General features: G+C 45.4%; 1 protein-coding gene across 1 annotated transcript; it reads left to right on the forward strand.

Moving 5' to 3' along the window:
- Positions 1-352: 352 nt before the first annotated feature.
- On the forward strand, positions 353-18640 carry ATP12A (ATPase H+/K+ transporting non-gastric alpha2 subunit; the record flags this gene model as incomplete). Its single annotated transcript, XM_084274921.1, has 23 exons — positions 353-361; positions 2360-2503; positions 3870-3929; positions 4737-4940; positions 5488-5601; positions 5754-5888; positions 6420-6537; positions 7086-7354; positions 8135-8333; positions 8815-8924; positions 9391-9525; positions 9785-9977; positions 10431-10606; positions 11296-11432; positions 12153-12303; positions 14185-14353; positions 15127-15281; positions 15833-15956; positions 16248-16393; positions 17064-17197; positions 18114-18215; positions 18334-18425; positions 18612-18640. 23 exons carry the CDS (start codon positions 353-355, stop codon positions 18638-18640), a joined length of 3105 nt encoding a protein of 1034 aa, XP_084131047.1.
- Between the last annotated feature and the right edge of the window lie 4848 nt (positions 18641-23488).

The raw sequence follows: 23488 nt of genomic DNA on the forward strand, positions 1-23488 counted from the left end.
TGTGGTATTTTTCCACCTACTACAGGTGAAACAGAAGATGGGCTGGACCTGGAAGGGGAGGGGTGGAGTGGCAGCACAAGATGCTGATTTATAAAGCACTAGCAAACACCACTCTTTCTCCACAGGCTTTGGACATCGAACTCGTCCTGCCTGAAGGATGCCGAAGTGCAAGCAGCATTCCAGCTAACATCTGCTTGCCAGCTGAGAGGGAACTGCAGCCTCTGTGAGCTTCTGTACTCCGACAGCCAAAACTCCTCTGAGCTGCTTCGTTCTCCAGCTGGGCTTTTGTTTTTCATCCAGAGACCTTGGCTTGGCTGTTTCACTCCACCAGGAACGGAATAAACTCACCACAATGGTAAAGGTGAGTACGCCATTCACAGAACTGCTGCTCCTGCATGTGTGTTTATTCTTAAGAACAAGCAATAATTTCAGTTTGAATAGACTTGTATTATAAATGGGAGGTCAGTGAACAATGGAACTAACACTGGACACTGGCAGACATCCAGCGTAACGGGCAAAATATTCTCTGTTGGCGGATAAGCACCTCTAAATCCTAAAAAGTAAAGAGATCAGATTGGATAGGAAAGAATTCTGGGACTGGCAGGCTTCATACATAATCATGAGCTTCAAGACCAATATCCCTTCTGCAAAGGCCAAAACCTGAGACTTCACGAAAATTTGCAGGTTAAAGGTTAAATTTAGATCATGCATAGAGGTGATCAGCAGATTTTACTAACTCCTTTCATTTTCCTCACTATCCTCCATCTGCTAAGTTCTCACAATGCATAGCTGCTTTCCTTCTTTCCTGGCCCCACCACTTCATGGGGATCTGAAAAGCTGAACAGACTTCTGGGTGGGATAAAGGGAGGAGGAGGAGGAGAAGGAGAAATCCCAGTAGATAAACCAGATTGTGAATCTTTGGCAAGGTAGAAAAGAAATAGAACTCACTGCAACACACATGTCCTTTACCTGGGACATGCATCACCAAGCAAATTCAAGTGCTTCAGGAAAAAGACTTCAGATTTTTGACTCCCCAAACTACTCCCCTCCTCAAGGTACGACGCCAGGACTTTAACACTCCTCTAATCAAAGGGCATCTGAGGATAAGATGTCACTTCTGGGTTCAGAACAGTAGCAAGTAATAGAAGGTTCCTATTATTTTTCCCCCCTCTTCTTGTTTCCTTTACTTCAGCTCTCTGGTCTAGTTTGTATGTAATTAAAAGGTCTGCTTTCAACTCCTCTGAAATATTACCTCTGCAGGAGTCCCAACACTGACAAAGGTCCTGCAGTGTGTACAGACTCATTAGTCAGACAGCAGCAGCCTGCAAGCTCGTCCATCCCCCTAGCAGATAAGATCCTGTACGACTCTCATGAAGCCCTGATGGTGAAGCTGTAAGGAAGCCTCTGAAATGGGGTCAGCCCCTTCCAAGGCATGGCATGTATATTACAAGATAATTAGGATCTGGAACGTTATGATTATAGAAGCGGGTAAATTGGCAACACAGGAAGTTTGCCCTTCAGACTACAGTATTAACTGGGGGTTAGGAAACAGCCCCTGCCCACCCGCCCCCAGGTTATTGATAAACCCCCACATCCTCAGAGGTTTTGGCAGCTTCTTTAGGTTGGCAGTTTCCCGTATCTGGTGCTAGATTGGCAAACGTCAGCCAAGAGTTTGCTGACTCCCTGGCAGTTTTGAGCCCTAGGGGAAAGTAACAGACCTGTTTCTCACACCACCCTGCTTTTTGCCCCCCTTTCTCGTTATGTGATCAAGTGTAAATGTGCAAATATCAATGTGTAAACAGTAATCTTAATTAAAAAAGTAAACCTTCATGTCATGTTATCTAAAATGCTCTTGGAAGAGGCAAGTTTGCAATTAGCTTTTTTTTTTCTCCTCTCTTTTCCTTGTAAAAATCTTAAAATCCTCTTAAACCCCTACCTTTTCCCTAGAGAGGATAAATGACTTAGTGGTTTTTGCTAGTTCTAAGGTCCTGGGGCGGTATTCCTACACTTCAGACCACAAACTACTAAAAGCATTGTGCATCCATAAAGGAATCCCTGTAATTTACACCTGCTGGGGACCTGACCACGATTGCTGTAACACATGCTGGAGAGATCTTGGGGTAAGGCAGGAACTAGTGCTCCAAGTTGCCAGGAGAAAAGTTTGTGGCCCGTCTAGAAAACACAGGTCTGTCAGTTTGACTTGTCTGTGGGAACTTCTACTGCATCCTTCCAGCCCTAGCAGATCATAGAATCACCTGGGTTGGAAGAGACCCTTTAGTTCAAGTCCAACCACGGCCTGTCCACCTCTAGACCATGTCCTTGTGTTCACAGCAACGCTGAACCCTTCTTTCTCTTACAGAAAAAGTCTGATGTTTACTCGGTGGAGATCTATGGGACAAAAGACCTACAAAAGACAGAGATGGGAGATGAAGAGAAGTACAAAGACTTGAAAGGCAACAAGAGAAAAAAGAAGACAGAAGACCTTAAGAAAGAACTGGAGCTGGTGAGTGTTGCTAAGCTCCCAGTAGACCTGCCAGGACAGCCCCTCTGACCCAGGTCTGTCACTTCAGCAGAAGACAGGCTGCTCTGAAAATCCTAGCACTGGGAAGGACTTGCTCCCCTGTGCTCCTGAGGTGGGATTAATACCTCTAATGACAGAATGATTCTGGTTTAATTAAGCCACCAACGGCTTAATTAAGCTGCAGCCAGCCAGGCAACACAGGCAAAGCTGGAAACCCAACACGTTGCTCCTGAGAGTTCTAGGTATAAAAGCCTGCCTCAGCTTTAAGCACTGGGTTTTCTCCTTTCCCCAAACTAACTGCAAGAGCACAGTGCCCTAAGCTCCAGAAACCTGTGTTCTGCTGCTGGCTCGCTCCTGCCGTGCCGGCTGGTCTGGGAAAAGTTGCTTCCTCTCCATACGTTTCAGTTGCCCAATCTGAAAAATGAAGGTAATTACAGTGACCTCTTTTCAGAGCGGCTTTGAGAGCATCTCAGAGGAGAGGCTATTTAAGGGCTAGATGGTGTTTCAAAGGTAAGGAAGCCCCAAAATGAGCCATCAGTTTACCCATCGCATTTCCAAGATCTACCCAGCACTAGCTAAATAATTCTCAGTGTATCTTACCTTTGTCTCCAGGGGATGTAAGATTACTCCCTTGTTTCTAAAGAGAAACCAAAGCACAGACAACTTAATTGACTCATCCAAGTACCAATGAATCATTCCGTGAAAACAACTGTGAGAACTCTCAAATACTTGGCATCTTAAATCTCAGTTTGGCACAAGATATAATTAGGTCACTGATCACACAGAGGTGTCACTGCAGGGAAAGGGGAAGAGCTTTCAGAGTTCCCTCTCCCACACCCTTTGTAACCATGGTTAGAACCTGCTGCTTCTTTCTGTGGCAAGTCATTTCACATACCCTACCTTGTCAATCAAGTGCAAAGATTGTTGTCACACACATTCCGGCACCGCAGCCTTTCTCCTACCGACACCCCAACATACTGCCTGCAGCACCCAATGCCTGAGTCCTGTAGCATGGAAAAGGGAACTGTTTGTCCAAAAGAAGCACAGACACTTGTGGCAAGCAGTATTAGCTGAGAACACCATGCTGTTCTCCTGACAGATTTGCTGGAGGAGGGAGCTGCTTACAAAAGTACTCTCAAAATTCAAAGAAAACACCGTGTCCCAGTGGAAAGACGTTTCACTAATCGATATGCAAATTGTATCCTGCCTGTTCACAAAAGCAGGCTGCCATACTAGCAACTGGATCCATGGGCCCAGGCCCAGGCAGTTTGAGCATTCTCCAGACCCTGAGATAAAAGTTTTAACAGTCTGACCTTCTGCTCACTGTTGTTTTTCTTTTGGATTCCAGGATGACCACAAACTCAGCACTTCGGAACTGGAGGAAAAGTATGGTACAAGCATCAACAAAGTAAGTCCAAAGGGCATCATTAAGAACCTGCCTGATTCAGTTACCTTATGTTGCCTCTGGCTTGCCCGTAGCTTCCTAGAAGCAGGAGGAAAACATTCAGATCAGCAGACTCATACATAGCTGTATGCCCATTGTGTTCATGCTCCCAGTAAAGCCTGAACCTGCAAGTCAACATGCAGCACTGACCTGGATTTAAGTGTGAAGAAGTCCGATCTTTTGAAGAAGGTCACAAAATGTGACCTCCAAGTTTGCACCAGAACATCTGCTTTCCTGAGGTTTTTATGGGATAACTCAATGTCACCACAATTCGTTTTTCACTGGCAGTGACTGCAGCAATGGCAAGACAGTACACTGGAGAAGACCTTATCTCAAAGGAAATGCTACACCTTAGCTGTCCTTCGATGCACTGCAACAGGCCAGAGTACAGACCAGAATTTCAAGGATCCCAGATGTCTGGGTTGAAATGCAGGAAGAGCAGCAAAAGAAAGGATGTCCTTTTTTTTCCCCAGCTTTCCAAACACTTAGTGACAGGTATACTTGACAGATAACCCACAGAAGGAAAACTCCTAATGGCCATGGCCTCAGATTCAATGTTCCAGTGAAGAAATCATCTGTTTCTTCATAGCAGCTAAATAACAGCAGGCACCCTGAGAACAGAACATCTGGGAAGCTTAGACACAGGTTCCTGCAGCTGAACTGTGACACAGATGATGCTTAAGGAAGAAACAGTGTGTGAACTTTGTTCTGAATTGAGACAAAGATATGTTTTCTCTGACTTCATTTTAATCACACCATTTACTTTTGCAGGGTCTCTCCAGTGCAAGAGCAGCAGAGATTCTGGCTCGGGATGGTCCCAATGCACTCACTCCTCCAAAAGCCACTCCTGAAATTGTGAAGTTCCTCAAACAGATGGTGGGAGGATTTTCCATCCTCTTATGGATAGGAGCTGTCTTCTCCTGGATTTCATTTGGCATTCAGCTTGCCCAGGGAGCTGAATCACCCTTTGACAATGTAAGTGTCTGAATAACCATGAGTGAGTATTTGACCCTTTGACAATCTAAGTAATTTAAATACTACTTCACAGTTACTCAGTAACTACTAGGAGGCCTTTTAGTCTATCAGTACTCTCCCTCTACTATGGAACATTCCTGATAAACACTCAAATGCATGACGCACCACTTCTGCCTAAAAGTGCCTATCTGAGGGTTTTATAACCACGACGCATAATTGTAACACTTGAGGACCCCTGAGAGCAACACTGAAGCCCACAAAGGACTCTGGAGTCTCAACTTGGGAGTTTCACTCTGCTAGGAATGTTGTTTGTTTGGGCTCATATTAGGTTTAGTTTAGAGGTGGCTTTTGGAGAGATGGGGAACTTGTTCTTAAAAGCCCTTTTCGTATTCAGAAAGTTTTACTCCATCATTATCAGGGCAAAACCTGAAAATTCTTTTCTTAAAATGTCCTTTAACCTGACTGATACAGAACTGTGATTTATTCCAGCAGAGGAATCGCTGAACACTTGTCTTAAATTAACCAGATAATGTCTTTTATTGATTAGCTCTACCTTGGTGTAGTGCTGGCCCTGGTTGTCATCCTCACCGGTATCTTCGCTTACTATCAAGAAGCTAAAAGCACAAACATCATGGCCAGCTTCAGTAAAATGATTCCACAGGTAAGAGCAACCAACACATCGCATTTGAAGTTAAAGAGGCCACTCTAATAACGCACCCTGAAGTGACAAAACCCCAGTGAGCCCAACTTAATTTTACCTGGGGGTCTAGAGGATGGCACACTGCTAATTTTTGCCACACTTGTGTCTTCCAGCAAGCCCTTGTCATCAGAGATGCAGAAAAGAGGGAAATGCCAGCAGACCAGCTGGTGGTTGGCGATATCGTGGAAATAAAGGGTGGCGACAGGATCCCAGCAGACATTCGTCTGATCTTCACTCAGGGTTGTAAGGTAAAACAGCACACTGCAGAGCAAGGGAAAAGAGGAAAAATCTGGTTAAGATACTTTTACTACATACAAAGATTTTCTGCTTATACAAGCTGAGTTATTAGAGCTTTAATTAGACATAACCTAATAAAATCATACAGTGCAGGAGCTATACGGTGATGCTCAGTTCATCCAGGACTAACATCTCTGCTCCCTGAACATCAAAAGAAGTTGTAAGTCTGTGCCACGTTCTAGCAATGCTCTTTACCAGGACAGAGGCAGAAATACCACTACAGTAATAGGAGCATCTGCAGACCTGGAGGCAGATCTTCAAACAGTGTTTTCTTTCGGGCTCCTACCAAAAATCCCACTGCAGGCACATTTGAACCCCCACAGAAAGACTCTCCCAGAGACAACGGCAGCTCTGTCGGAGGAAAGGCACCGCGAGATTACGCCCTGTCTCTGATGATGAAATGCTCTGCCCCCTTGCTTTCTGGGCCAGACATAGCTGCATGTTACTAACCTTAACACGGGCATGTCTCCGTTTCATTAAAGGTGGACAATTCTTCACTCACAGGGGAATCGGAACCGCAGTCTCGTTCCTGTGACTTCACCCACGAGAACCCCTTGGAGACCAGGAACATTGCCTTCTACTCCACCACCTGTGTGGAAGGTGCGTGCAGACAGACAGACAGACAGACAGACGGGCCTCTGGAAACGGCACCTCTGCAGGGTGCTGCCTAACAGTGCCAACTCCTTTTAAGCAGTTCTGCTTCAAGGAATTCCAGAAAGGTTAAGGAAGAAACTATTGCCCCAAGCACAGCAGAATAAAGCCTTACACACTGGGCTGGTCATACCTAGTATTGACCAGAGAGTTGTTTTAGCAGCTAGCCTGGTTATGGGTGCAACAACCAATTCATTGCACCTTAGTCCTGGTCTTTCCATCACTACCTTTAGGAATTCAAGCTGTGGATACCTCTAAGTACTAGCAGATAGGATAGCATCCAGGATAACACTGCACTCCTGTAAAGGAGATTCAATTGAGAGAAAATAAGCTTACATCTTCCTCGTCACTGGGATCAGGTTTCTAAGGGGAAGAATGTAAATCTGGCGTGAAGTCTCAGTCACATAAAGGCTGAGAAAGGCTTTCATCAACTAGTGCTGGGTAGATAAGGCAGCATTAGCCTGTCCTGGAGCTGACAGCCTTTTATTTCTCCGCAGGCACTGCTACTGGCGTTGTAATCAACACTGGGGATCGCACCATCATCGGGCGGATTGCCTCTCTGGCATCGGGAGTAGGAAACGAGAAAACACCCATCGCTATTGAAATAGAACATTTTGTCTACCTGGTGGCAGGAGTGGCCATTTCCATCGGTGTTCTCTTCTTCATTATATCTGTTTCTATGCGATACAAGATTCTGGACTCCATCATCTTTCTCATTGGCATCATCGTGGCCAACGTGCCAGAGGGACTGCTAGCCACAGTAACGGTAAGTCTATCTTTGAATTTGCTGCTTGTCACCATAGCCCCTCATTCATTACCACAACTAATCACTTTAAAAGCTCATTACAGTGCAGTACTAGCCAGTGAAGAACAGATGATCTGTTAAGTGCCTCGGCCACATTGAGTTTGCAATAGGGGTGTTTTCTTCCATGAAACGGGAAGGACAAACATTTCATTTAGGAGTCCTGGCATAATTAGGCCATTAATCTTAAAAGCTCCAGCACAGCAATCCAGTTTGAAATAAGGTCCTTCAAGTACTAGCTAGCCAGTAGAATGATGTGACTCACTTCCCCGCATCCTGTTCCTGTTTTATCATACCCTAAAAGTTGCATGAAAATTCCACTTAGCAACATGCATAGAGCATCCCTAAAATCCCTGGCTGTGAAGCAGCACATCAGCTAAACATGGTTACCCCAAGGTATGCCAACAGCAAACACCAGCAGTACTGCAATAATGGAAAGCATCGTTCCCAGATTCATTAAGTAGGTGATTAGGAGCTCCCTGTGTTGTAGGTTCTTCCATCTAAAACAGCCTCTTTTATGACATTCGCATTTCTATCAGCAGGCAAGCAGGTTCCTCTTAGCAGCAAATGTGCTTTTGGTAGTTACAGCCAAACCTCTGGCCTTAGTAATGCCATTGAAAAGAGAGGAGAAAATGCACAGCGACCTGCTAAAAGATGAAGTTAAAAACCCACCCTCTTCCTAAAAAAAGCCAGAGGTTAGTGTACCTCACTACCCGTGAGCTGAACTCCTTTTCCTTCTGCCAGGTGAGTCTGTCTCTGACAGCCAAGCGGATGGCGAAGAAGAACTGCCTGGTGAAGAACCTGGAAGCTGTGGAAACACTCGGTTCTACCTCCATCATCTGTTCCGACAAGACTGGGACCCTCACGCAAAACAGGATGACTGTTGCCCACCTCTGGTTCGATAACCAGATCTACTCAGCAGATACCAGTGAAGATCAAACAAGTAAATAAGGCAGTGGGGGACATGGGAATCCTCAGATCACATCTGGGGTGTTTCACACCTATTTGGCTGTCAGACTGGTGTCGGTGGGAATCACTGTCTCTTGACAGCTAAACCAGACATGTCTTCCTTCCACGGAGAAGTTAATGTGCAACAGGAAAGTCCCTTCTTAGCCACACAGAAATGTGAAAGGAATTAATTAATATTTGCACTCCCTTCACAGCGAGTAAGTCTGGATGAGGTTCCAAATCAGACCCTTTTGCTGACACTAAACTTAGTAGGGAGACAGACCTATCACCTGAGCAATTTTGCCAGTTCCACTGACAGATGTACTGGTTTGTGTCAGCTTGTTTTTCTGCAATGACACCTCACAAAACAGCAATTTTGTTTTGCCAATAATCCAATCCTGTCGTTTCAAACTTAAGCTTCTGCTTTCATCCTGTAATAAGCTAAGGGATGCAATATTTATTTTGCTTCCTCTCAGCCCAGCCTTTTGATCAATCTTCTGCAACATGGACAGCATTATCCAAAATAGTAACTCTCTGCAACCGGGCGGAATTCAGGCCAGGACAGGAGAAGCTCCCAATAATGAAGGTACTGCCTGCTTCCTATCAGCTTCCTTCCTTCTCTTCCTCTGAAAGAATACATATGAGTTGCTGTGTTTCACTCTAGTAACCTACACCATCTTGCCAAGCCAGTCTAAGTTACTCTCTCTAGTAGCATTACTGGTATACACTTGCAGAAAGGGGGGAAAAAAACCCCAAGTCACTTAAGTGCCTCAGTTAACTGAGCCCCTTGCCTGCTGCTACCCTAGAATTGCATTACGAAGCCTCCACACAAACCCGAAAGCCATCCCCCTTCTGCAGAATGTAGAGTTAACTTTGTCTCTTTGCTGCAGCTTATTTCTGAGACAGACAGACATCCCCAATTTTTACTGAAGTAATTTTCCAGGACAACCTGAACTCACTGCTGCTTAAGCACAGAGCGCGCTACAGAAGCGGGCAGGCTCTCCTGATGGCAGTGCATGTGCTGTAAATGGTTTCTTCTTCTCTGCCTACAGAGAGTTGTGGTAGGTGATGCCTCCGAAACTGCTCTGCTGAAGTTTGCAGAAGTCATTCTGGGTGACGTCATGGATATCAGAGCGCGGAACAAGAAAGTGGCTGAGATTCCTTTCAACTCTACCAACAAATTCCAGGTGTGTTTAGTTCATGGAAATCATGCCAGACTCTTTCAAACCTAACCAGCTTCTATCACTGGGTCTAGAGCAACTATTTGTGACCTGGAAGTCACAGAGACAATCTAAGCTATAACAAATGTTGCTCATTCCAGCTGATGGAATGTACAATAACCTGATGGGAAAGAGGAGACATTACTTCTGTGCAAAGTGCCCAAAACTAGAGACAAGCAGGGCTCACCTGTGTTCTTTTAACTCATTCCATCTTTGTGGCACACAGCTTTCTATTCATGAGACTGATGATGACAACGACAAACGCTTTCTGCTGGTGATGAAAGGTGCCCCAGAGAGGATTTTGGAGAGATGCAGCACCATCATGATCAATGGCAAAGAAGAACCACTGGACAGTGAAAAGGCAGAAGCTTTCCAAACAGCATACATGGAGCTGGGGGGCATGGGAGAGAGAGTGCTGGGTGAGTCCAACTAGAGGGACCATCAGAGAATTGCAGTGTAAAAGGGGATTGTAAATGTTGGTACAATCCAGTGTCTGGACAAAAGTAATGGGTACAGCCTCCTAAGCAGAGTGTTAAATCCACACTGACATGCTGTAAGCTCTCTGTGGCAGGGGTGGCCTTACTGCTTACTGTTCATCTGCCACGCTGAGCAGCCAAAAAAACCCCATAAATAATCCAGGAAGGGAAACACTGTTCTTTGCTTGCAGCCTCATAGCTTTGCCATGTGAAGCACTGAGTCTGTATTTACTCTGGGGTGAAAGTTACAACACCAGGTTACAAAAATCCTCTATAAAAAGCTAGTGGCTAAATGCCCTGGAGATTTATGAGCAAGAGCAAAGCCTGATGCTGTAAGCAAGCTCTGCTCTTTCTCTATTTCCTGTACATCACACATCAGCCTAAGTTTCTTTTCAGGTTTCTGTCATTTGTACCTGCCTGAAAACGAGTTTCCAGACACCTACCCATTTGACACCGATTCCATGAACTTCCCAACCTCCAACCTGTGCTTTGTTGGGCTCCTATCTATGATTGACCCACCTCGTTCCACCGTGCCAGACGCCGTCTCAAAATGTCGCAGTGCTGGGATCAAGGTAGGGATTTTACAATGAAAAAGAGAGTGATTCCACAGAAAAACATATGATAATGTCACTTCTAACATCTCCTAGCACATTTCCATTAAGTAACTTTCTATCAACAGCTACCAAAAATCTAAATGCTCGTTAATACCATCCCAGAACTGTAATTTAAAGAAACCACTCAACAGCCTTGAGAGGCCAAACTGTTTAACTGAAGAGGGAATCACCACTCAGATGAGGTGAATCCCAATTCCCAATGCCAGTGAAAATTTCTTGTCTCTGAAGACAGATCTGGCAACTTTTCTTCAAGAAAGACAGGGATAAGACACAGTTTTATTTCCTAAGTCACAGGGATCCATTTTAGGATGCAAATTCTAATGAGTTCTCACTTTTGAGTACACCTAATGTGAATTCTTATATAAAGGCTTCTTTATTCTGCATTTTTCTAACCTTGGTGCCTGTGACAGGTTCTTCCTTTACAGCCCTGATAAAATAGCACCAACTGCACAAGGCAGAGACCAGATGTCAATACAGAGCTAACTAATTAATAGTCATAACCTGTCATTGTTATGTACATAGCAGAGCTTTCCAAGTTCAGATGCTAAATTGCTTCCTGGTCTACAACAATAGATACTTCACCTTATCTCACCCCAGCCATTGCACATACATTTGTTGCTCAGGCTGAGCACTTGTCCCTTCCTCAGGTTATCATGGTCACTGGCGACCATCCAATCACAGCCAAGGCCATCGCCAAGAGCGTCGGCATCATTTCAGCCACCAGTGAGACTGTGGAAGATATCGCCAAGCGCCTCAACATCCCTGTCGAGCAAGTCAACAGACAGTAAGAGCAACGGGAGGACAGGGGATACATACAGGCTCATTTTCTTGAAGCTCCACAACGCTTTTATAGCCTATTTCTACATCACAACTGCTTTTTGCTTTCCTTCTTCTTGCTACATCCCCAACCACCGTGTCCATCCAACATGCCCTCTCTACCCAAACAACCACGCACCTTGGTCAGCAGCACACGTGCTTCACTGGCCCCTAAAAAAATCCTAGCAGATTATTCTTTGCAGTCTATGCTGGACTTTGCTGTCACTGCCCATCCTTGGACAAAACATACACATGTGGATAGGGAAATCCAGAATCTAAGGGCCGCTGGTCCAAATCCCTCTTTCACCCATAAAACACAGAGAAAACAACACTATAAGAGAAAGATAAAAGCTCTTTGCATAAGAGCTCTTTACATAAAAGAAGTCTCCCTCTTCCACTGTCCCACCCTCCCACTTGGGGTCCTCTTTAAAATACATTTTCTGCCATTCTCTGTGCTCAGGAGGAAGCTTTGAGCACTCCCCTCTGTATCCAGGGAACCATAATTCAGCCTGGATTTCTGCAGCAGCTTTCATTCCACACCTGCTGATTAACAACTAAGGCTTCTGAAATTAACTCCATGTGCTGCTTTCCTTACTACCAAGCCTCAGGCACCCTTGTGAGGGTGCTATTTTTATCTCAGCCTTTTGATGGGAGAATTTACCCAGCTGCTCTCCCATGGCTCTTACAGAGAAGCTACAGCAGCAGTGGTTAACGGGATGGAGTTGAAGGATATGAGCTTGGAGCAGCTGGATGAAATCTTGTGTAACCACTCAGAGATCGTCTTTGCTCGGACGTCGCCCCAGCAGAAACTGATTATAGTTGAAGGCTGCCAAAGGCAGGTGAGTAAGAGGTGGGAAAGGTTACAGGCAGACACAGCTACAGGGCACTGGTGAGGCAGCAGCTTTCCCCAGACAGCATCCCTGAGGCGAGCGGGTGGGAGCCGGTTTCCAATGCTCTCTAAGCTCTGCTCATGCCCTCTTCACCAGGCAAGAACGTTATCTAACAGATTGCTACAAACACTGTCTGGACAGACTCCAAGCTACTCAAATTCCCCTGACAGGCTCCCAACTCCTATTGACTAAATGAGCTTTTCCTAAGTTTGATTGGCTTGGCGCTGTACCAAGGGTCCCTCTTCCGTAATGCTGAGAAGCTGCTGCTGTGCTGCACACAAAGCCTCTGTCGGGGAAAGAGCCTTCCCCCAGAATTCTTTCAACCCAGATAAAAGCCATCAGCCTTACCACATCTTATCTCAGTGGCCACTTAGACCTATGTACCTCCTGCCCACAGAAATGCTTAGAAGCTCAAGGCAGGGATCCCACAAGGTGTCATAGCGTGATTTACGGAGGACCAAGCCTTATCTGTGGTGCTTCCAAGGACTGTAAAGCAACCCACAGAGAGCAGAATTTGAAGAGTGCAGCCAGCACAAGAGGCAGACAGGACACAAGTGACATGTACAGAGCTCTGCAAAAGATGCCAATCGCCATCAAAAGCTTCTCCCCCACAGATAAGAGCCACACTACAGCTGCACCTGAACTGTGCAGAGAAGGAGATGAGGCACAGGACATTGTTTTCTTTCAGTAATTATGCCAGAGCTGAGCTTTCCAATCAGCATTATCAGCTCTTTGGGTTTAAGCCTGAACTGTTTCCAGGAGGTTTTTGTTTTTTTTTTAAAAGATATAATCTTTCAATTTAATCTTTTTTATTTTCTTTTTGAACAGCCCTTGGCAGAGAGGGGCCAAATGTATTCTGCACTGCTTAGCCACCCACACTCTGAGTAGATTTGCCTCTTTAAAGATGAAAAAGAACACCCTGCTCCCCTCAACCCAAACCAGCCAGTCTACACACTATGTTTAGTACTTAGAGTTTATAAGCTCTTCTCTATGTGGCATTATTTATAGGTAGTGACACTGTGCTAAATCCCCTGGGGACAGGACAGTCAGTATTTCTATTAATCAGTTGTCAGGCTTTTCCCACTCAGAACACTGTGTTGCTATCGTGCCACAAACTTTAGTCTCAACTACAGGAGGACCCTTTGCTGCAGTAGATGGTTTCATTGGAAGGTAACAAAGCAGCTGAATTGAATAATCCCAGTTTTTCACCTGCTGGATTACATAGGCAGTAATTTCAGTGCAGATAGCAATGGCCAGAAGTCGCTGGGGTAGGATGAGAATGGTCCTTAAGTGAGCAGGTAGGGAATCAAGAATTAAGATGGAAGCTGACCAGTTCTGTAAGCACTTCAAACAAAAAAAAAGACAAGGAGAGAACATGCTGTGCCAGCTGAGTCTCTCACAGATGCCAGAGATGAGTCTGGGTCTGCTTAGACAAGGACAGACCGTACACACATAGCCAGATGTTTACATTTTTAAGCCCCTTTATATTCCACAGAGAGAAATTATCCCAGTAATTGCATTTTAAGTGCATCTAATTTAGATGTCTACTCTTTAGGATGTAGCAAACCATAGCCCTGAATTTCCCATTGCTCTCTACTGTGAAGGGAGTCTAGACCCAGACATCAGTCACACTAAAGCCTGAGGCTGCTGTACTAGCCTTGATCACTGGCCACGCTTTATGTAGGTACAAGGAGGATTCAGAACTTCACATCAGCATCTTTCTCCTATGCATTTACAGACAGGGAGCAAGCCAAGAGCAGACTGTCCTCAGGGGCAGATAGCACCATCTCCTCAAACCCCCCCACATCTGGATCCTTTTGTGTGTTCCAGGGAGCAGTTGTTGCCGTGACTGGAGATGGAGTCAATGACTCCCCTGCTCTTAAAAAAGCAGATATTGGAATTGCTATGGGTATTGCTGGTTCTGACGCAGCTAAAAATGCAGCTGATATGGTACTGCTGGATGATAACTTTGCTTCTATTGTCACAGGAGTGGAGGAAGGTAAAGATAATGTTGCTATCCACTTTCTTCGCTGAGAGCTGCTGACAGCCACACAGCACTGACTCCTCTCTCCTGCCCTCATACTCACCTCTTTTTTTCCCCCCCCTCTTTCTGTATTTGGAAACGTGATTTTGATATTCCAAAAACCTGGGAATTAATTCCTTTTGCAGACACATGACACACAGACAATAAGGAAATCATCCCCTGCTCTCACATGCAGCATCACTTGTTCAAGCTCTGGACTTGAGCACTTCCCATCTTGTTCCCATGCAGTTCCGAGCCTCACAAAGATACAGTCTTCTCTAATTTTACCTCTATTATTGTACATAATCATTGCATTTTAAGTGCATCTTATTTAGATGTCTACTTTTTAGGATGTAGCAAACCATAGCCCTGAATTTCCCATTGCTCTCTACTGCGAAGGGAGTCTAGACAGAGATACCAGTCACACTAAAGCCTCATACATTCACAGACAGGAACACATATTCCACTCCTCTCTCACCATAAAGAGCTTGTGGTTTCCCTTCAAACTACAGCATACTGTGGAGTGGGACTTTCTCCTCAGTCTGTCTCACTGAAAGACTTTTTAATTTTCCCTTGAATTTTCAGAAGGGGAAGTAGGTTAGGAGTTAAAAAAAGATGCACAAGGGAACATACATGAGGAAAGCAGGCAAAAGCAGTGTTTTCACTTAACTTTGTTAGAAATTGAATTTTTTTGGGGGGGAAATAGTGTTTACAATAAGCTTCTATAAAGGTGTTTCATTTTCCTCCAGGCCGCCTGATCTTTGACAACCTGAAGAAAACAATTGCCTACACCCTGACCAAGAACATTGCTGAGCTCTGCCCCTTTCTCATCTACATCATCGCCAGCATCCCAATGCCCATTGGCACGATCACCATCCTGTTCATTGACCTGGGCACAGACATTGTAAGTTGGGGGTTCCTAAGCTCTTTTCTGCCGAAACATGATGAGAAGTGAGAGGGGCTGGGTGCAGAGGGACACGTACATGCTGGAAGGTTCAGTTGCTGAATAGCAGGCTAGATGAAAAGCAGGCAGGTAAAGATGAGTAGGGAAAAAACTGCAGAGAGGGAGTGGAAAGAAAAGGCTTCTGACCCATGCTGTCAAGCAGAACTCAGCATGCACAATAGCAGTGTGTTTCAATCAAGAGGTTGTACAGACTGCTGTGATTACCACCACCAACACCAGACATGTCGTCTGAGCCCAGTCCAAGGGATCTAAAAGCCCCTCTACTTTACTTTTTCAGTATCCTCTAGCTCTTTGTGTTGGCATAGGATTGCCAGCCCTACACAACAGCTTCAGACTACCCGCACATCCATCATACCTACATGGATCCTGCTTCCATTTGCTCCTGAAAAGGCAGGGTATCAACAGGACCACTGGGGAGCTGAAGCATTCCTGAGAGGCATCGGAGCCGCACACTTTGCACCACGACTCTGAGGGGTTTCTTTCTGTTGCAGATCCCTTCGGTCGCGCTGGCCTACGAGAAAGCTGAGAGTGACATAATGAACAGGAGACCACGTAACAAAAGGACAGACAGGCTGGTGAACGAGCAGCTGGCAGTGTACTCCTACCTGCAGATCGGTAGGTTGGCTCTTCTCTCCAACGCTGTTTTCCATCCGAAAAAGGGGAGCCAAAAAACTCAACTCCTTCCTCCACAAACTTCCTAAGTCCCTTCTGTTGCTCATTATTTAACAATACAACAGGTTTTTACTTACAGAGTCAAGAAACGTCAAGCTCCAAGAGCTCTAAAAGTACCTTTAAACTCACAGCAAGTTTCACACCATAGGACAGAAGTCAACACTGATATCCAGCACCTTCCCCAGTGCTCCTAAATTTTGCTTCTTCCTCATTTCTGCCCCTTTGATTTTCCAGGTATCATGCAGTCAGTGGGAGCCTTTGTGACTTATTTTACTGTGTATGCTGAACAAGGCTTCCTCCCTTCCACCCTGCTCGGTGTGCGAGTCGACTGGGAAAACAATGCCATCAACGACTTTGAGGATTCATATGGACAGCAATGGGTAAAGCACTGAAATACACCCTGCCTCTCCCTCAACAGTTTCCTAAACGTTCTACACTCCCCTCCAAAGCCAAGGAATAGGGAAGGAGAGAGAGAGTTTTAAATGCAAAAGAGGTTACTTTTCATCTAACGGTCCCTCAGTGTAGACTCTTTAGAGCTTACTGCCACCTAGCTCTCTCATTCAGACTCCATTCTTTAATTCATTCTTCTGCAATTTCCACTCCTCTCATTGCAAATCTCTTGAGAGAGGAGCACCTTCTTTCTCTGGACTTTATGTTTAGACCCATCACAATCTCCGAGCCCTGCTTCTGAACAGCAGTGCTGCCAAGCACGGACTCTGCCTCCCCCTCTTCACTCTTCACTCCCCCACACTCATTCTGCAGAAATCACAAGACACAAGAGCCATTAATAAATCAATATAAATACCTCCTTGCACCAAGCTCGTGCTTCAGCCTCGTGACTCACCCACAGTACCTCGCAGACTACAACAACTGTCCAAAATGTGATGATTACGTACCTAAATCTGGAGCAACTCTGCATTTACACCTTAGTAACTAAATTCCCCCTATCGAGGCTGGCAGCCACTTGCACAAGATGTGAATGTCTGATATAACACTGTCTGATCTTTCCTGAACATCTGATCTAACACTCATCTTTCCTTCGCTCTGCAGACTAAATACCAGAGGATGTACCTGCAGTGGACTGGCTATACTGCCTTTTTTGTCAGCATCACAATTCAGCAAGTTGCTGATTTGATCATCAGGAAAACACGAAGAAATTCCATTTTCCAGCAGGGTCTTTTCAGGTGAGTGTTGCAGACTCTTGACCCGACGCGTGGGAGGATAGGTCAGCCTACTGCCCATTTGAGGAGAAGGTTAGCTCAGTGATTTAGCCCACCCACATTCAGCCTTTGAACAAAGCTTCTAGCAATCACAAAGCACATTTTATTATGCCTTCCCCCACCCCTTTTCCTACACCATGAGAGGAGTTTTCTTTGAAGAAAGGAATCATACTAGTTACTCTGAAAACACATTGCTTTAAGACAAATTCCCTGTTCATTTAAACGTTTACTACAAAAAACCCAGGAGTTTCCATTCAGATTGTTTTCTGCAGCTCTTTATGGAGTTATCAATACATTGCATGTTTGGACTTCTCCAAGATAACTTCAGCCTCTGAGGTGATACCAGCTGCTCAGACTCCCTAAGGTAGCACTGGCTGCCCTCTGCAAAACACTCTGCACCCCTTGGAAGCCAGGGAGTTAAACACATCCATTGGGCTGGAGGCCACACGTAAAAGCTGGCATTTAGTCAGGGTATTGCTGATAGGAAAGCAAATTGTTTTCCTTTCTTTATCTATCAGAGCCTACACCTATGTATATTTCCTTCTTACCTTTACATTTGAGTCACAATGTGTGCATTCACAGTGCAACCAGAAGACATGGCTAAGGCATGCTACAAGGCTGCCTGGAGCTTGCTTTCATCCAGGCAGGTCAGGAATGCTACCAGGAACGGCACCGGCACCTGCCATGCAAGGCAGCACTGCAAGTCCACCACCAGCCTCATCCCACTACATCCACAGTGCCCATCATCTGATGGCAGTCATTCCAGCTAGCTGCCAGAGCACCACCACAACACTTTGAGAACCACACAGCCTTTGCTTTATGCTGGGCCACCAGGTTTTTATGTAGAGAGGCATCTAACTCTTCCTCTTTATTCTTGTAGGAACAAAGTCATCTGGGTGGGCATATTTTCCCAGATAGGAATTGCTTTGATTCTTACCTATGGCCTTGGACACGTTACAGCCCTGAACTTCACACCGCTGAGGTGAGTTCTGATGCTATAGTGTCTTTTAGTGACATGAAATTGCATAGACAGAGACCCCAGAAGTTCAGCTGAGTGGGGTTAGAGGCTTCTGAGTGAGAACCTGCTCTCCCCCTCCCAGGTTTCAGTACTGGTTCGTGGCTGTGCCGTTTGCCGTGTTGATATGGGTCTATGATGAGGTCCGCAAGCTGTTCATCAGGAGATACCCAGGAAGTGAGTAGATTATTCTGGCTCTGTGTTTTAATATAAGGGGCCCTTTCCCACCCTGTCACTCGTACTCCTACCTCAGCTGCTGCAGACAGGTGCACTGCTCAAAAACAGACCTTTTATTCCAATGATTACTTTCCCTTTCTGAGGACAAAACACCAACTCATTTTTTCTCCCCTTCTCCCACTGCAGGCTGGTGGGACAAGAACATGTACTACTGAGAGAGTCCTTATCACTGGGTCGTCTTCATCCCTGTGGAGAGCGTCTTCCCCCCAACATAGGCTCTGCTGCTTTAACCTCCTGTCTGTGCAATATCAGCATGGGTTCGCCCCACAAAGGGGTGAAGAATTCATGAATTTAATGAAGAAATAAGGACTTTAAGAGGTTACTAAATTACCTCCCACTGTACTGTAACGCTGACACTTGTCTAGAAATTGAAATGCTACCTATATTTGCAACAAGCACAATTTTCCCCTCATTCAAAGATGAACACAGAGACCACTCTGGGAGGAAAACAAAAAAAGACAGAAAATCCATAGAATCTAAGGCATTAATTTGCACTAAAGGTGTTTGCCAATTTTCTTTTTTTATTTGGAGGAACTGAATTCCAAGCCAGTGCATAGATAGATCTGTGTTATCTTTTATCAAGGATAAAAAATGCTGTACAGGAATAATTTCATAATAAACATTTTTCCAGAAAACAGTCGTCCATATTATTTTCATATACAGACTAATAGAAGCTGAGTGGACCAGGAGAGGACCTAACCTCTGCCAGGTCACCCACCAGCCTTTCTTCCCCCCCATTAACAGACTAACACACTTCACTTTGAGACACCAAATTCAATGCTTGCTTTCCAGAGGCCACGATCTCCATGGCAAAACAGACTTCAGTGCACATGAGATCTGAAACCAGGTCCTTAACATGGTCATATTAGCAAGAACCAGTAGGTACCACATCTTGTTTAGAGGAAGGCTTCACTTGTTTTGAAGCATGTGGGCAATAATGTGTTGATATTTCACACTTAAAGACAAGTTGAGGCAAGCTTTGGAGAAGAATCCTAGAATCACAGGAGTTGGAAGGGACCTTGAGAGATCATCGGGTCCAACCCCGAAACAGGCAGAGAGATAACTTCTGTTTCAGCAAACAGCAAGAGGGATTGCCAACGAGACAGAAACCAGCAGGAGAGCTGAGGGAAGGGAAAAGGCAGAGAGTTTCCCAGTCCAAAGCCTCCCTTTTCCTTCAAGTCCACACCCTTATGCACTGGAAGCTGCTTTGCATTTTGTGCCCCTCCCTCCTTGAAACTCCTCTTCTTAATACCTGCCTGGGTATTACACTGAACATCAATCATGCTGGCTATCAGTGTTTTGCACATGCAGGCAAGAAGAAGTAAAAAGGAAGGAGGAAGAGCAACAAAAAATGAGCCTGTAAACGATGGGCGAGCCCAGATTCCTGATACACGTGCTGCTTATCACCTGGTAATGCAGCCCTCTACCACGCCAGCAAGTATGTGAGGTGCCAAGCTGACTCCTTCCAACACACCTTGTCATTTGTCAAAAGTCAGGACTGATTTGCTCTGTCTCCTGCTTGAAAGATGGGGAAAATATGAGCAGAAGCTGTATGGGAGAGCAATGTAACTCCCTTTCCACCACCTACAGATCCGCCCTAGTGAGCCAAAGCAGCATGTTCAGATATAGCCAGGAAGAGGGAAGAAAAGGGGTGGGGGGGGGAACTGGAGAGGTTGTTCACTCCTGGAGCACACCAGGCTCTACAAGCGCTGAGAAACCCAGTGGTTGGTTTGCAAAACCCTCAAAAGATGCCAAGGCATCTTCCAGGATTTCAAGGCCAAGTGACAAAGTGTTGCAGCTCCAACGCTGGAATGCTAATGCAAGTTCTTCAGGATTTTTCTAGGAATGCTATTTCTTGGCTTGAAGAAGAGTCAAGCAAAGAAATCAGGAGAAAACAAAGGAGTGCAAGCTGGAAAAACCTCATCAGCACAGGAGAGAATAAAAGAAAAAGTAGTTCTGAGAGGAAAACTTAAAAGACACATGTCACACATCCATTTTAGCACTGACATATGCTCCTGAGAGAAGAGAAAAAGAACTCTGTCCTGGTAATACCTGGAAAAACAGCAAACGTGTCTCCATGTCCCATCTGTGCAAAAGTGAGTGGGGAGGAATTGCAGCGTCACAACCCTGCTTGTATCACCCTTCTAGGGACAAAAAGCCATCTGGAAGATCAGAAGCAGGAAAAAAACACAGAGAGAAAAACCCACGAACATAAGAAGCAGAAAAGCACCTGACAGCCTGGAGCAAACACCTCAAAACCAGCAAATAATGCTGAAATAATCTGCTCTGTGCCCCTGCAGTCAATGCTGCTTTTAACAGGAGTCACAAACAACTGCTGCTTTGCATTTCAAACGTTGCTTTGGTTCAAAGCCCTCTTCAGAGGAGAAGAGTAGTATACAACTTAACCAGTCTACAGTCTGGGCTGCCTGTGCCTCCATTACAGCCCCGTTTTTCGTGCTTTGCAATCTGTTTTACTGACCAGTGCCCCAGCACAAAGTCCCAGGCTGAGGTTTGCAACACAACTGAGAAGCCAAGTTAAGAAATCAGAAAATGAACATAATTTCCAAGATGGGCAAAACCCACAAACGCCCAAAGACACACTCAGGGTTTCTAAATCTAAGAGACTTTCCAGTATTACAAAAGATCTCAAAATCATTAAGGCAAAACAGACAAACAGGCCATAGGCATGGAAGAATGAACCCTGCATTCGCTCGCTGGCATGTTTGAGACCAGCAAGCCTGGGAGTTACTACACAGGACCAGACAGGTCATTGCACAACAGCACGTGCAGGAAACTGTAGGTAGGGCCTCCCAGTCCAATAAAACCACCCTCCATCGACGTCTCCTTACATCTTGAGATTATGCTATCTGGTGCAAGCAAACATGGAACTGCCCTCAAACACAGGCCTCATTTAACCCAACAGAGTCAGAGAACACTGCTGTCCCCATCAAGTGATGGTAAGGCTATTCACAAGGAGAAGCTACAAAGAAGGTGGCACAGTCCAGTCACGAACCAAAGCAACTCAAATACACACACAGGCATCATCCCTCCAGTCTCACCATGGGTTTTTAGGTGGCAGTATCACACACCAGTTCTTGGTGCTGCATCCTTTATTCCATTTCATCTGGTTTGTACCCCATTTGTGAGCAGGTTAAAGATAGCCACCATGGCATGGCACCTTCAAAACGCCATAGGTGTTCAGTTAAATTCCAAATCTGGGCAGAATACACATGCTGTAATCAGGAAACAGAAGAAAACATGAGCTGGCCAGCTCATTGTGGTCCAGCTGGGGAGGAAGATAATTTACTTCCCTGGTCTGGTTTTTCATCTAGCCTTGCACAGTCGTTTATCACAGGGAGTCTTCAACCTCGTGTAGGTTTCTCAGTACTACACATATACTATTGTTACCATCATTTGAGAGAACACATAGGGACCACAACAACAAGAAATACTTGTGCTAAACACTAAACCAAAAAGTTCTTACTTGTTAGTTCCTCAATGGGAACAAACACTGCTCTCCCTCAGTCAGCTAAGTAGCAGTAACTCCAAAGATATGCAAAGGAGCAGAGTGTGAACCTTAAGTTAATATCCCTTCAAGCAGGCTGTTTCTTTTCTGCCTGCAACTACATTGTAAGCATGCCAAGAGTTAATTTACTAGCTCATAAACTGAGAAATCTCTCTTTAACACAAAACTCTGCTTTCTTGCTCCAGCCTCAGCCAGACCAGACAGGTCAGATGTCCCTACTGATTACCTGCACTTCACAGCTTTCCTTCACCTCCTTCTTTCAACAACAGCTTCATTGCACAGTTTTCTCTAGTTTAAACTAGCTCTTGCCATCCCCCCCTCCCACCTCCAGAGAACCCTACCACCTTTCCCCTTTTGCCTGCTATGTTACTAGAGAATTCCTGCATTTGGGTCAAGAGGCAAGCAGGATGAAAAGGGAGGGCTGGCTTGAGGCAAAGTGCTGCTCCACAGCAGAGGAGAAAGGGAGAAGTTGGAGATGGCAAAAGCTGCCGTGCAAAGCCATACATAAAACCTCCAGGACTGCACACCATACTAACACAGATGTTTGGAACAAGGCAGAGTTATGAGCATTTTATCTTGGGGTTAGTCACGCTTCAAGGTGGTAACAAATCACAACGCTTATCTTCTACCCTAACTGTGCAAGAGAGGTAGAGCTCTCACGTGTGGCAGGTCTGAGCTTTCCCCTGCACCCAAATACAAAACTGATTTTGGCACACATAGTACCAGGGTAGTATGTAGACCTTTCAGTGACTACCATATGTGGAGCATCTTCCCTTCCCTGTAAATCAGATTTGTAGGCTTCATGTAGGGTGCTCGTCCCTTCTCAAAAGGATTAATGACTAGGACATCTCAGTATTAGATTTTTAGCCGTCTAATGCATGCAATAAATGAGGACCTGTGTTTTACAGAGCTCAAGATGTTCAAATTTCAGTGAAGACTGGGGGGATACAGTGGGGACTTGTATTCCTGTGAGGTGGAGAGCGCCTTCGCTGCTGTTTCTGCAGGCAGAAAAGCAACCCATCCATAGGCAGGGCTCACATTTGGAAACAAAAATTCTACAGCCAAATTCTGCAGTGACAAGTGTTCTTACTACCCTTCCTGGCAGCACCGGCGCTAGTGCAAGGAACCTCCTCAGCAGACACCACGACTCTGCTGGCTCACGTGGATCTCTGCTAGAAGAGGAAGGAAACCACAGAAATTAATCTTCTCCTGCAAACATTTGCAAGCAACTGCTGCACTCACTGCCATGTCAACAGGTGCTAAAAAATAACCATGATCACAACGATGCTAGAAAGTCACACCCAACTCACAGTCCCTTTATTCCTGGCATAGGAGAGATTAGTGGTGGCACACACCGAGCGCTAGGCTGGCTACTCAAGGGGTGACAAATCCTCAGGGGCTTCTTCCTGCAGCTCTGTGATGGGGCACAGGAAATCCACACAAACAGGTCTGTTAAGCCCAAAGGCAACATTGCACT

This window comes from Gallinula chloropus (genome assembly GCF_964237585.1).
Source record: "Gallinula chloropus genome assembly, chromosome: 24".
Taxonomy (NCBI): Eukaryota; Metazoa; Chordata; class Aves; order Gruiformes; family Rallidae; genus Gallinula; species Gallinula chloropus.